This window comes from Chironomus tepperi, unplaced genomic scaffold (assembly GCF_022539635.2).
Source record: "Chironomus tepperi strain 1889 unplaced genomic scaffold, CSIRO-AGI_Ctep_v1 contig_441, whole genome shotgun sequence".
Taxonomy (NCBI): Eukaryota; Metazoa; Arthropoda; class Insecta; order Diptera; family Chironomidae; genus Chironomus; species Chironomus tepperi.
Window position 1 is genome coordinate 682,590 of NW_027226563.1, and position 12,972 is coordinate 695,561.

The window sequence follows — 12,972 nt, forward strand, 5'->3', positions numbered from 1 at the left end:
AACTTAGATGATCCAACAACAACAACTTCAAACCGACACTTTTGTACCAACTCTGACTTCAGTTTTCTTAATTTTTTTGTTCGACTTAAATATTTTTTCTGAAGTTATTAAAAAATGGCAGAAAATCAAGTTATAGAATCTCCAGAGACTAAGGAAGTCATTAAAGAAGACCTGAAAGTTGACAGCACATTGGCATTAAATCGTTATATCTTTATGAGAGAAGTTAACAGCTATTTTGTGAATAATGAAGAACAGTCTAAGAATAAGATGAAATTGTGGAGCTTAACAAGCTATAATATTGATAATCACATCAAGAAACTCTCTGAAAATGATCTTGCACCTTTGAATCTCATTAAAAAGGTTAGCATAAATTGCATTCTTAGAAATTCTTCTTATTCCTTAAATACTTTTTTATTGATTCTATATTAGGCAGTACAGTCAAAGTCGCTGTATTCAATGAACGAAGCTCTCTGGTGTCTTGCATATTGCGTTAGTCAACTAAAGAATGATGAACTGAAAAGGGAAGTTCGAAAGAATTTTAATGAATTAGTTACAACATCTGATCAGCTGTTAGTATTTATGCATGCCTTCCAACTGATGAAAGATGGCAAAATGAATTTTGGACGTGGCATGAGAGTTATGTTGGGTAAATGGTATTCTGAAAAAACGTCTGCTCAATTATTTGACTTTTTGTACTCGACACGAAAGTATGAAAGAATCAGCCATAAAAATATCATCTACAAACTTCATTTGAAGATCGAGGATAAGGAAAAGAATAAGGTCATTCAATCAATATACAAGAACCAAGAAACATTGGAAAAAGATCCAGAACCAACTGTTCTAGATAAGATGATTGCCAAGCATAAATTCCTTAAAAGTCGTCGTGATACGAAGGAAGTGATTGAAATTTTGAAAGCAAAGGAATTCGATTATAAGATCCATCATATTCCACCATCATCATTGAAATCTCAAGAAGTTGTTGACTTAATTCTTCCAAATATGACTTTAAAGGAAGTCATTGAAAATTTAATTCATTTTTGCTCAAACAAAATGCTTAAAGTTCATGAGCCAATCTCAAGAAAGATTTGCAATGCCTTGCAAGTTAACAATAAAACGATTAATGAAGCAAAGTTACATCCAATTCATATTTTTGGAATAATGAAGGAATTAGAGAAGAGATTGACAGTTCATCATCATGAAAATCCACATAAGAATGAAAATGGAAATACTGTAGCAGTAACAGCAGCAACAACAGATGAAAAGAGTTTGGACAAAAAAGTGTCAAATCAATACATCATCAAGAAGTTATTCCATATTTTCAATCAAACATTAAATGAGCAGCCAAAAACCGGTTGCCGTTACTTTATTACGGTTGATTTCAGGCATTTCTCGAAGCGACAATCAAAAGTATTTGGTATGCGTAATGTATTGTGTTCAGAATTGCAAGCGATCATTGCATTAACATTACTCAAAAACGAAAAGGAAGTGACAGTCATGTCATTCTCGGAAACGAATAATAAATTAAAACCTGTTGAATGGAATAGCGAGACAAGCTTTGAAAAAGCTTTGGAATTGTATGAAAAAGAAATAGTAAGTCATCCAAATTTTCTTATTTGGTTCTAATTAGCAAATATTTTAATTGTATTAACACATTAATATTGCAGAAAGAAAATGCGAAAACGAAAGAAATTATCACGTTGCCTTTGAAAAAGGCAATCGAAGATAAGAAGAAGGTTGATGTTTTTATCACCTTTGTTAGTTCATTGGGTCGTTGTATGGGCAAAAATGGAAAGCCTGATCAGATTTATGCTGAGCTCCAAAACTACAGAAAAGTTATGAACTTAAAGATGACTAAGTGAGTAAATATTAATTTTTAACGGATTTTTTAAAATTTGAATTTTTAACTCAAACATTTGAATTTCAATACGCCGTTAAATTTTTAAAAATTGTTCATCCATTAAAGTCGGCAAGTTTGTGCTTGCCTATTTAAGATGATGAGAAGCACCTGTTAAATAAATATTTATTTTCTCAATTTTTATTTTATTCTAAAATTAGATATGTCATCATTAATATGACGAGAAAGAGTCCGGACATGAAATATGATGAGAAGAATATCAACAATAAAGGAGTCTTGGAAATTGTTGGATTTTCTGAAAAAGCAGCTAAAGTTTTGGAAGCTTATGCTAAAAACTGTTTTGCTTAATAAGATTAATTTACTCAATTAATTGAATGGATAGAATGGATTAAGAAAAACATTACTCACATAGATATTTTAAAGAAAAAATAATTGTGGTAACGATAAAACGTAAGTTTGTGGCTTGATAATGCGCTACTTAATGACTCTTATCAGTATTTCTCAATTCATTTACAGACCAAATAAATAACACTACCAGAAATATGCACAAATGTAATAAATTGGTCTCGGAAAACAATGAAATTTATAGTGCCAGTCAAAAAAGTAAGCAGTGGACCGATTGAGGACGTTCATAACTCGCAGCATAACTTGTTCCTTTATATTTCGAAAAGAAAGCGATAAAATCGAGAATTAACTTGAATCTTAATTTACTTTATATTTTCATACTATATGTATTAATTATATGAATTATATATTCCGTATTATTTGTAATTTATTTCGAATGAAATTATAAAATAATTTCAAATTTTAAATAATGTTTGCTGTGTTATTATTTTCAACGGTAGATAAAGTTTCAAATTTCAGTAGACATAAACCTGTGTGCGAGCATAAACTTCTATAGTACGTCAAAAATAGAAAATAATTTTTTTGATAATTTTTTTTTGTAAATTTTGCGATTTATGAATAAGGAAATATGATTTGTCTGGCGTGCAATAACACTAAATCACGAGATGTGGAACAAATATTGGAAGGAGATACACTAGAAATGTTTAATTTTGTGTGCTGTTTGGATTTATCACAGGTAGACTAAAATTGAACTTTTTTTTTTCCTCATAGCTCAATCAACTAGATAAATAAAAATTACTTAATTTCTATTTTATGCTTTTCTATTGCAGCCTGAAGATTCACAGGGGATATGTAGTTTTTGCATAGAGGAATTAAAAGTATCATTTAATTTTAAGAAGCGATGCTTAGAAATTTTCGCTAATGTCTTTGATAATCCAAATCATCACGATGAAAAAGAACAAAATGAGGACGATGGATTGGATTTTATGGATTCAATTTTGGATCAATCATTGCATGAAGAGGATTCTTCAATTAATTTAAATGATTTACTTATACCGGAAGTATGCTTGGGTAATACGGCACTTAGTGCACTCGACATAACTGATCAATCAAAATGCAGGTATTGTTTTAAGGAATTCTCTTCAAAAGAGGAATGCCAGGAACATTTAGAACATCATAAGGGTGATGATAAACCATACAAATGTCCACATGAAGGTTGCGATAGTCGATTCAAGGCAAGGAAGAATCTTAAGGATCATTACTTAGGTAAGCTATTTTATTTATTATTATGTGTGCCATGAAAATTATGCGCTTATGTATTTACGTTGTCTTGGTGACTGACCTTGTTCGATTGATGGCCATTCGAGATTCCGAACCAGAAATTGTGACTTAAAATTGCGTGACTTTTTCCATTGTTGATTATCAACCAGTACTTTGCTGTTACTCCATTTAATAGCTACTCTGTAAAGAGGAAAATTACAGTTCTAATTGCATTTATGCTTATTGAACATGCTATTCCTGAAAAATTGTGCATTTATCTGACTTTAAAAATTTATCGAGTTGCTGAGATCAAAACATAATTTTCAAATCATAAAAAACCGTTAATTTACATACTTTTTTATTATTTTAGTCCACAGCAATGAACGTCCATTTCCCTGCCACTTTTGTGCGCAAACATTCAAATCAAGTAGTAATAGAAGTAAGCATGAGAGACGCATTCACACAAAAGAAAGAAATGCTATGAAAGCTGCCGAAGCTCAAGAAGGATTGAAGAAATTGGAAGTGAAAATTGAAAGTGTGCTGGAGAAGCAACTAAATACAGCTAACAATTCTCTAGTCCGCAATGTACATGATTTAAATTCCAGATATAAGGAAGTAGATCCGTTAGATTCGGGAGTTAATGAGGATGATCGATTTTTCGTTTGCGATCATGAAGGATGTACAAGGAGCTTTAGAACAAGAAGTAGTTTAAGGGATCACCAAAAGGTTCACAGTGATGATAGGTATGAAAACAATGAAGAGCATAATGAGCATAAAATCTAATAAGAAAAATTCCTCTTACTTTACAGACCGTACATTTGCAATTTTTGTAGTAGTGCTTTTAAATCAAGTAGCAATAGAAGTAAGCATGAACGAAGTTCACATTCGGTACAGTTTCAAAAGCGAAAGTTGGAAAGAGAAGCTGGAAAGTTCAAAGACAGTAGTACAACACACAATGAAGTTCCGAGTAAAAAAATGAAAATAGAGCCAGCGCCAATTGAGTCCATTATTATTCAGTCACATAATACGAGTTTCAACTCTTCATCCTCACCGTCCACAACAAAGAATGCGTCACAAAATCGAACAAATTTCCCTTGTAGATATTGCGATAGATTTTTCAAACAAATGGACAGCAGGGACAGACATGAGGCAACCCACAAAGATTTTCTTGCATACGACTGTGGATATTGTAATAAGAACTTTAAATCACAGGAGCTATTGAAGGAACACATGAAGATTCACATTGAACAAACGGAATTTCAATGCACATACCCCAACTGTAATGAAACTTTCCAAGATCGTCGGTCATTGAGGGAGCATAAAAATTCGCATGATCCAGAGGAATTCATATGTGAATTTGAGACATGTGGAAAGATATTTTATTCGTCTAAAGCACTTAAAAATCACAAGAAACATACAAAGCATTATGTCAGTACAAATGACACCAATGATAATCAGGAAGCTGACATCATTGAATGCGAAATATGTGAAGTTAAATTTGATAGTGACAAAATTGCCGAACACTTAAGATTGCATATGAATTAATGATTGGAACTGTTTTTATATACCACACACAGAACACATAAATTGAATGAAAGTAATTGTTTAATATTTAAGAGAAATTTGACGAATAAAGTGCAAAGATACATTTTAAACGTACAATTTACATCTTTTATTAATTTCTAATTATGCTGTTTGTTATGTTTGAGAACCTTAAATTAATTATAATTTATTTATTGTGGAAGTGCTGGCATGATTTCTGTTCCCACGAATTCTTTTGCTATTCTCACGCCCAGGATAAATGCGGAAATTGATTTTACAACACTCCTAGAACATAAAAGAGACGATTTATTGTAAATTATTGGAAAATTCTGCAAAAATTCATGCTGAATGTCAATAAATCAATTTTATTTCCGTTCTTACCATTTGAATTCATCGTAATAGATATTGTTGAAGAATTTGCCAATGCTGAATCCTTTCTTTTGCATCTTAAATGTGAGTCTTGTGTTACTTTGGTTTTAAATAAGTATATTAATTTTCTAAATTGCTGGATCTCAAAAGTCGCAATCTGTTCGAAATTATTCTGACAACCTCTGTAAAATTTTGATGAAAATTCAAATCTGAAAAATCCGTTAGAAAATTTTTGAAATTTTAAATTTCATTTTCAACAACGGTCCACTTCTTTATTTCATCAGTTTATTTCGCGATTTATGTTTAGTTGCATTTGAGATTTCTCATAGTACGGACCTCATAACGGTTGAAGAAATTCGTTCGCGGTATAATATCAGAAGATATTAACATAAGTGTTGATTGGTTTTTTCAGTGTTGAAAGAAGAAAGAATTAAGAGATAGAAAATAAGTGAAATAATCAAATAATTCGCTTAAAGCATAATAAGATTTTGATTATACCTAGAAAAAAATTTTATTGAGGAATCAAATAAAAAAAAAGAATATAAAAAATTCGAGATGGATAAAAAATTATTAATGTCGATTGGATTACTTTTCATTGTGCTAATCACACAATATGGTAAGTTAGACTTTTTTTGTGTTAATTTTTTTTCTCGGCCCTTTTCGCATAAAAATGTGAAAATTTATTCAATCGGCCTATCGGTGTGGATGTAAGAGACGAGAAATATAAATTTTTTTGTTATTTGCAATGTGCAACATTATTATTTATCGCGACATTTCAAAAAGTTCTATTTTTAAACTCATCTAGCAAAGAAACTATATCGTGCACACGGCAAGAAGAAAAATTGTGTATAATTTAATAAGTTACAAAAAACATGGGCAAAAAAATGAGAACTTTATAAAAAATATTTATGAGCATCCAAGTATTTATTGCGTGCGGTGAGTTGAATCACTATGAACAAAATATGATCAACTCTAAATTATATTTTCCAAAAACACAGATCATCAAGTGCTCCTTCAAGCACTTTGAGACGATTCTTTTTGTTTCTTTTCTAGCACTCAAGTTCTGTGAGATAAAAAATGTATAAAATCATGATTTTCAATGAAATGAAACATTAGAGACATTTCTCGGTGGCTCGTCTGAAGTACTGACATTATTGAGAGAAGTTTTGTGGAAAAAATTGTGATTAGATGACTAAGTTTTGTGTCTTCAGCGCATTTAATTGTGTCTTTAGTGCTTTATGTGATTTGTGCAATTCTAACGAATTTTGGACATTTAAAAATTTACCGACTTTCAAAAGTTTGAAATTTGAAGTTCAAAAATTTGACAAATTTAAAGAATTAAAATTTGTCAAAAATTTGAAATTCATAGTTCAAAATTTTTGACAAAAGTTCAAAATTTAAAATCTAACGACTTTTCATAGAAATTTTGAGAAATTCAACAAATTAATTACGCAGAAGATCTAATGAGTCAAATTTAAAATCACCGCACATAATCCAAAGATAATGTCAACTTAGTTTTGACTATTTTCTCTTCTCATCATCATCATCAACATCTTCAGTTCGTCTCACAAACTATATTTATTTTCTACTGAAAAATATATAAATTTCTATGCATATGAGCGACTTATACAGCATATTAAATTAGATTTTTACAGTAATGTCGTTTTAGTTGAAAGTAGTCATAAAAGATTCGATTCACTTGATAATATAGTGGATACCGATTACATTAATTCAAGTTCTTTAATTACTGATATAATAAATTGTAACAATCTGCAGAATTATGCAGTAACGGATCTCATCTTGCGATTTTTATTTCGCGCTCAAATTTTTCCTCTCATTCTCATTTCCCTTCCCATGTGATCGCGTACGAAATATTAACATTTACATTTTTTCGGGTAGAATGCTACTCAATAATAAAACACATGTTGTGTTAAATGGTAGGATCAGAAAAATAAAGTATTGTGAAACTTTTGAAAATTATTTTTATTAATCCCACATTTTTGTCCACAAAAAGTATTTTTTATGGCACCAAGTAAACACATATTTAAGCGGGTTTTGTGACCTACCAAAAAACAATGGGAAAAAAAGTCATCAAAGGCTAAAAATAATAGCGCATTCATATGGAAGCAATTAGCGATGAAATGCTGCACGGTATTCAGAAATCCGAGTGATACAATGAGGGGCAGTTAGGTATGACGTCACACAAGTGACTCATCTCTAGATGAGAGACTATAAATCTCAGCCTAGGCAACCTATCTCTATAGAACTCATCAATATTCCATAGAAAATTAATGAAAAATGTAAAAAAAGGTACTGGAACCAGATTTTGTAAAGGATCTTACCAGATATCATTTATGCTTAATCCCAATACGAGATTGAATTCATTGATAAACTAATAATATTGGCATATATACGCTGTCAACATGACAAAACATGAAAATGTCTTTCTGCTATACTGAATCTTAAAGCAGTTCTCAACGTGACTAGTATTCATGACTTGCTATCATGAAAATAAAATTTAATTCAATGTCCACTCCCAGAAAGCGCCAAAATATTTGCATGTGCTTTAGATGATAATGAAGCAAAGGTAAAAACATATTTTATGTCTCCAAAGGTTCTCATTTTAATTTTTGCATGATTAAGTCACAACGACCGGATCAGATTAACAATTTTCCTCGGTATTTATTTATTTTATGAATGAAAGCAAATTCCGTGCAATATCAGATGGCATCGCGATTTATGATGAGTAAGAGACATAGCACAGAGGCGTCGACATCGCATCACAGCAATTTAGGTTTCAATCACATGTGATGCATCAGCATTCGGGTTCAATCACCCTTAATCTTTGCCTTTTTTCTCTCATCAATACGCCACTGACTATAAATTCAAATTTCCTTATCCGATCATTTCGCGTGGCTTATGTTCGTAAAAGAAAAAAAGAAAGAAAAAAGCATTGAATGCTTCGTCTTTGTTTTGCTGTTATTCAATTAATTTTTTCCTCTTATTCGCTTATTTTTTTGTGAAAATTAGATTTTTCCGGCATTCGAATGCTTCAATATGTATAAATGAAGGAGCGTCCCACTAGAATTTCTTCTTTGTTTCACTGACCTCGACTTGTGCTATTGATCTATCCTCAAATAGACATTAATTATGAAAATTGCTATACATTTTTATGATTGATTTGGCTCTTTCGAAGTTTTTAATGGATGATTGGAGCTATAAAATGCGAAAAATTTACTGGTTGACAAGGTTTTTTTGGGAATGTAGATCCACAATACTTATTAATAAGTTTAATTAAAGACTCCTCACGGATGTAATTTAATAACAACGATGTTTATTCTTCAGTGGTCAGAGCAGACTAAATATTTATAAGAAGGGGACTAACAACTATAAAAGGGGAAAATCAACTAATTGTTGTTGTTAATATAATTTAAATATTAAACGACAGTTGACATATTCTCAACAATTTTCCGACCAACTTCAGTTACCGATTCTAGCCTACTTTTCTCAAATTTCAATTCAACCAATCTGTAAGAATATCTTCTAAAAAACAGCACTAACAATTTTTATAGCCATTTCACGAATCCATAAATGCATTCTTTATTCAATTCTCATCTAGTTGATCCATGATTACTCTCTAAATATACGACAGACATAAAAATTTTCTTTATGTCAGAACAGCAAAAGTGAAGGTTGATTAAACTAAGACCTAAGAAAATGTGTTTAAAGATTAAACCATTAAATGCATTCTATTGCCCTCTCAAAATGCATTTTATTCACGTCGATGATCTCTCGTTTCTCGTAAAAAAAGAGTCTAGAGGAATAAGAATAAAATAGATCTCATAGGCATGCCTGGGTCGTTCTTAAATAATGTCGAAAAATAAAAAATTTGACAATTGCAAATTGAGTTTGTTGAGAACCGATTGAAATTTGTATGAAATGTTATACTTTACAAGTGTCAGCAGAAAAAAATGTCATGTGAATTTTAATAGATTTTTATCGATTTCAAGTTTACTTTGATCAGTTTGCAATTTTTAACTTAGTTTTTAAAAAAATTTATGTCAATTCTTATCATAAGATCTTGACGTCATAAGTAAATGAACCCCATCCTATTGAAAATTTTGGTATTTTAAAATCATTGTATTTTTTAATAGAACAGAAGATGAAGTAGGAAACAATAATGCATGAGTGTATATGATTTTTTCATATTTTTCCAAAAATAATTTTTGACTTCTTCATGGAGAATCATCATAGCTTGTCTAGCAAAGGTTTCCCAATAATGTAGATAAAGAACATTATTTTGAGGTTTATGTTTTTCTCAGAATAAAGATTTTTTTAATGTGTACAATGTTGATAGACCCTAATTTAAATGAGAATTGACTGTAGATATGTAATACACATGGTTTTTTTGAGTGCTCGCTAATTTTTTTCCTCTTCCTCATCTTCGTTGCTCCGACATAATTTCGAAAAAATTTTTTATCGCTAAATAGTTTCGTCTGAAACTTAAGGAGGTTATGTATAAATGACGTAAAGCGTTTGCCGCAGATTCTCAATATGATTTGGATTTTGCACAAATGTTTTAAGATAAAGGAAGTAGAGAATCCAAAAGATCAAATAGAGAATTGTTTAGTACTTCGGTACCTAATTCACTCTTAATGCACATCTAAGAATTGGTAGTAAACTGTAGGCCTACCGAGTGCAGAGGTCTGGCACACCTTCGATTTGTCATGAATTGCCCTAGCGCACCTCGGGATCTTAATCATCTGAAGGTTTTTAAGTTTCCGTATTTACGGACAACTCCCTTTAGTTCTTTCTAAATTAAACAATAGGCAAAGAATTCAAAAATTTTTAAGCATATAAACACAACACGAGTAGCGTAAACAAAACACAAACCAAAGAATGTTGCATAAATTACAAACGGAATCTCACGTAAATATAAATATATCGTGGTTAATTATAATTTAATATTATTAAGGAAAAATATTGAGAAAGAAACAAAAAAATTGACAACTGCATTTCCGGCTCAAACATTCATATTGAACAGTCTTGGCGCGGACTGAAAAACATGTAATTAATGCCCTTGTTTAATTTTTTAATTATGAAACAAACACAATTGGTTAGACTTAAAAACTTATTTTCAGTTTTTCAACAAAAAAAAAAAAGCAATCAACATTTTAAAATAACAATTATTCCCTATCCCTCGATATAAGTAAACTATCAAGCGAGATGTGATTAAACATTGGTATAAATATGTGCATACATAGTAGCATTGAATGGAAAGTAAAGAGAAAATTAGAACAAAATTAATGTTGCTTACATTTTTTGGATTGGAATGAAAATTTTGTTTTCCATCCTCACATATCAAATTGAATAATTAATTAACTTGGCAATATTTTTGCATTACTCACAGATATTTATGAATTTAATTAGTAATTTATTTAGAATCTCAGCTTACACGAGTTGCTGAATAAGTAAATGACTTTTAATTTGCTGATTATGAAAATTTTTCAAAGTCTACTTTGATTAGTATTAGCAGATTTTTATAAAAATTGAATTGTCAACAAAGTAAGCAGTGCTCTTTAATTAATTATTTTAAAAATTATGAGCTATTTCGCTTCATTATTGCATCTTAAATACCATTAGCTTCATTTTATTTGACGTGACTCATTTGATTCATTTTTAAAATATAGTTTAGTTTAGGGGATGCTTACTTATTACGTTCGGTATTTTACCAAGGCAACACAATTCCTCAAATGTAATTTTATTAATTCATAATGATGTTTATTCTTTGGAGTTCAAAACAGATTGAATTTTGTATGAAAAGGGGGTTTCAACTACGTGCAATAAATATTATTCAAATCTCAAATGACCGTTAAAACAATTGATTCCTTGCCACTTTATATCAAAACTCTTTTGACCCATTTAACTTCCCGTTCATAACTCAACAATGCATATATCACATATAAGCATATGAAAACACAATTAACGTAATGGTTGGAATCATCTAAAAAGTATAAATCTTCAAGGATTAAAAAAATCTCATAAAAAAAACATCTAGTAGGTCATAAAATTTTTGGCACAAACGGCTAGTAGTAACAGTAATGTTTTTCTTGGCAACCAAGTGTCTCCCATGTAAATATTATTCAAAGGTTATTTATTGCATCTGATTTCTAACTCTTATTGTACCTTACTACATATTTGGCTTTCAATTTCATTATCTCACATGCCAGTTTAGAATTTAAAAAATCCACAATGAATTACTTAATTAAGAATTCTACTGGAATTACATCAGGCCATAACTCTAGTCATATGAATTCAATTAGAGCTTTACGGCTGCATTTAAATGTCATTTTTCCTACGAGTTTCTTAATTTAATCTCTTCTAAATGGCGCTTACAGTTTACTGGGACGGGTTAAAAGTTCATGAATTTCAATTTTCTCTACGCTGAGCGTGCAACATAAAGTGAATTTTTATAATCATTAATTTATTTATGTTGCTTTATTTATGCTGATAACAATAATCGTTTGAAGCTGAATATTATTATTATTTCTCTTCGATTTCCAATTGATTGACATGGAAATATTCACCAATTTAAGATGATTTCTCTTCAATATTTTATGTGTTTTATTGTCGAAGATTTCTATTGATGATACATAAGATTATGTATTATGCCACCCGTCAAGCATGATTTTTTATTGTGAGAATATGTTACTTTCTCAATGTAATTTAATGTCATAAAGGTGTGAACTTTTGTGAGATCATGCGGCTTTAACGGTTAATTTGAATTTTCGCATCATTTGATTTGGAAATTTAGAAATTTCAAAAAAATTATCCAACTGATTTTAATTGTTTGAAATTTATATTTTAATGGAATTAAACTCATTTATGGCTATCAAAAATGATAAGGCATTCAATCTTTCTCTTTTTAAACTTTAATATTATGTATTTATTTATTTAAAACACTACGAGAAAGAAATGTTAATCTTCTTAAGAATGGGCATATACCATATTTTTGATATGTCTTCTAGCTTTTGAGTGCCGTAAAAAATTGAATTAAAAGAAAATTTTTCTCTCTATCTCAGTAAACAAAGAAGAGGAAAAAAGGTTTTTTTGAAAAGATCAAGTTTATTCTCTTTAATTATGACTGGCGCATGTATGCAAGACAAAAAGATTTCTTTATTTAAAGGTGACCGGATGAGTTGAATATTCTAAGAACTCTGTCAAATTCCTTGTGCATCAAACTCCTTTATCTGTGCATCAAGTGTATTTTGTATACATAATTTTATCCGTTGCATGGGGGCCCATTTGAATTTTAATTCGTCACGCGATGCAAAACGAACAGAAATATGGAGAGGATCATAACATTGATGTTGATGATGTAAAGTCTCTCGACTTGTTAGTCATTCAAGTCATATATTCAACAAGTCGATAATAATATATTTTATTAATCATTTCCAAATATCTAGCTACTTAAACAATTATTTAAATCGGAAGCTTTCACTGACTAATTCGCAGTTAGTATTATATCCATCAAGCACAATCATGAGTCACAATTGTGGAAATTTTACCGAAATGAGTGGACAATTAATATGAGTCGCAGA

The 12,972-nt window shown here is 30.3% G+C and overlaps 3 protein-coding genes and 1 long non-coding RNA gene across 5 annotated transcripts in view; 3 read left to right on the forward strand and 1 right to left on the reverse strand.

Annotated features, from left to right (window-relative positions):
- The first annotated feature begins 46 nt into the window (after nt 1-46).
- LOC139097847 (RNA-binding protein RO60) lies at nt 47-2,672 on the forward strand. Its single transcript, XM_070649799.1, has 5 exons — nt 47-360; nt 430-1,590; nt 1,665-1,855; nt 2,056-2,305; nt 2,372-2,672. The coding sequence occupies exons 1-4, from the start codon at nt 115-117 to the stop codon at nt 2,201-2,203; spliced, it is 1,746 nt and encodes a 581-aa protein (XP_070505900.1). The 5' UTR covers nt 47-114; the 3' UTR covers nt 2,204-2,305; nt 2,372-2,672.
- A 64-nt stretch (nt 2,673-2,736) lies between these two features.
- On the forward strand, nt 2,737-5,122 carry LOC139097868 (zinc finger protein 345-like). Its single transcript, XM_070649825.1, has 4 exons — nt 2,737-2,936; nt 3,031-3,466; nt 3,831-4,203; nt 4,270-5,122. Exons 1-4 carry the CDS (start codon nt 2,829-2,831, stop codon nt 5,003-5,005), a joined length of 1,653 nt encoding a protein of 550 aa, XP_070505926.1. The 5' UTR covers nt 2,737-2,828; the 3' UTR covers nt 5,006-5,122.
- LOC139097869 (uncharacterized) lies at nt 5,109-5,520 on the reverse strand. Its single transcript, XR_011545111.1, has 2 exons — nt 5,384-5,520; nt 5,109-5,287 (listed from the first exon to the last, which is right to left on the reverse strand). It is a non-coding gene; the product is annotated as an uncharacterized lncRNA (long non-coding RNA).
- Nucleotides 5,521-5,695: 175 nt separating this feature from the next.
- LOC139097900 (limbic system-associated membrane protein) overlaps nt 5,696-12,972 on the forward strand; it is a 70,302-nt gene continuing 63,025 nt past the window's right edge. For both annotated transcript variants that reach the window (XM_070649861.1, XM_070649862.1), the window contains exon 1: nt 5,696-5,987. In XM_070649861.1, coding sequence (XP_070505962.1) covers nt 5,927-5,987 — 61 coding nt within the window. In that variant the 5' untranslated portion in view covers nt 5,696-5,926. The remainder of the gene's footprint in view (nt 5,988-12,972) is intronic.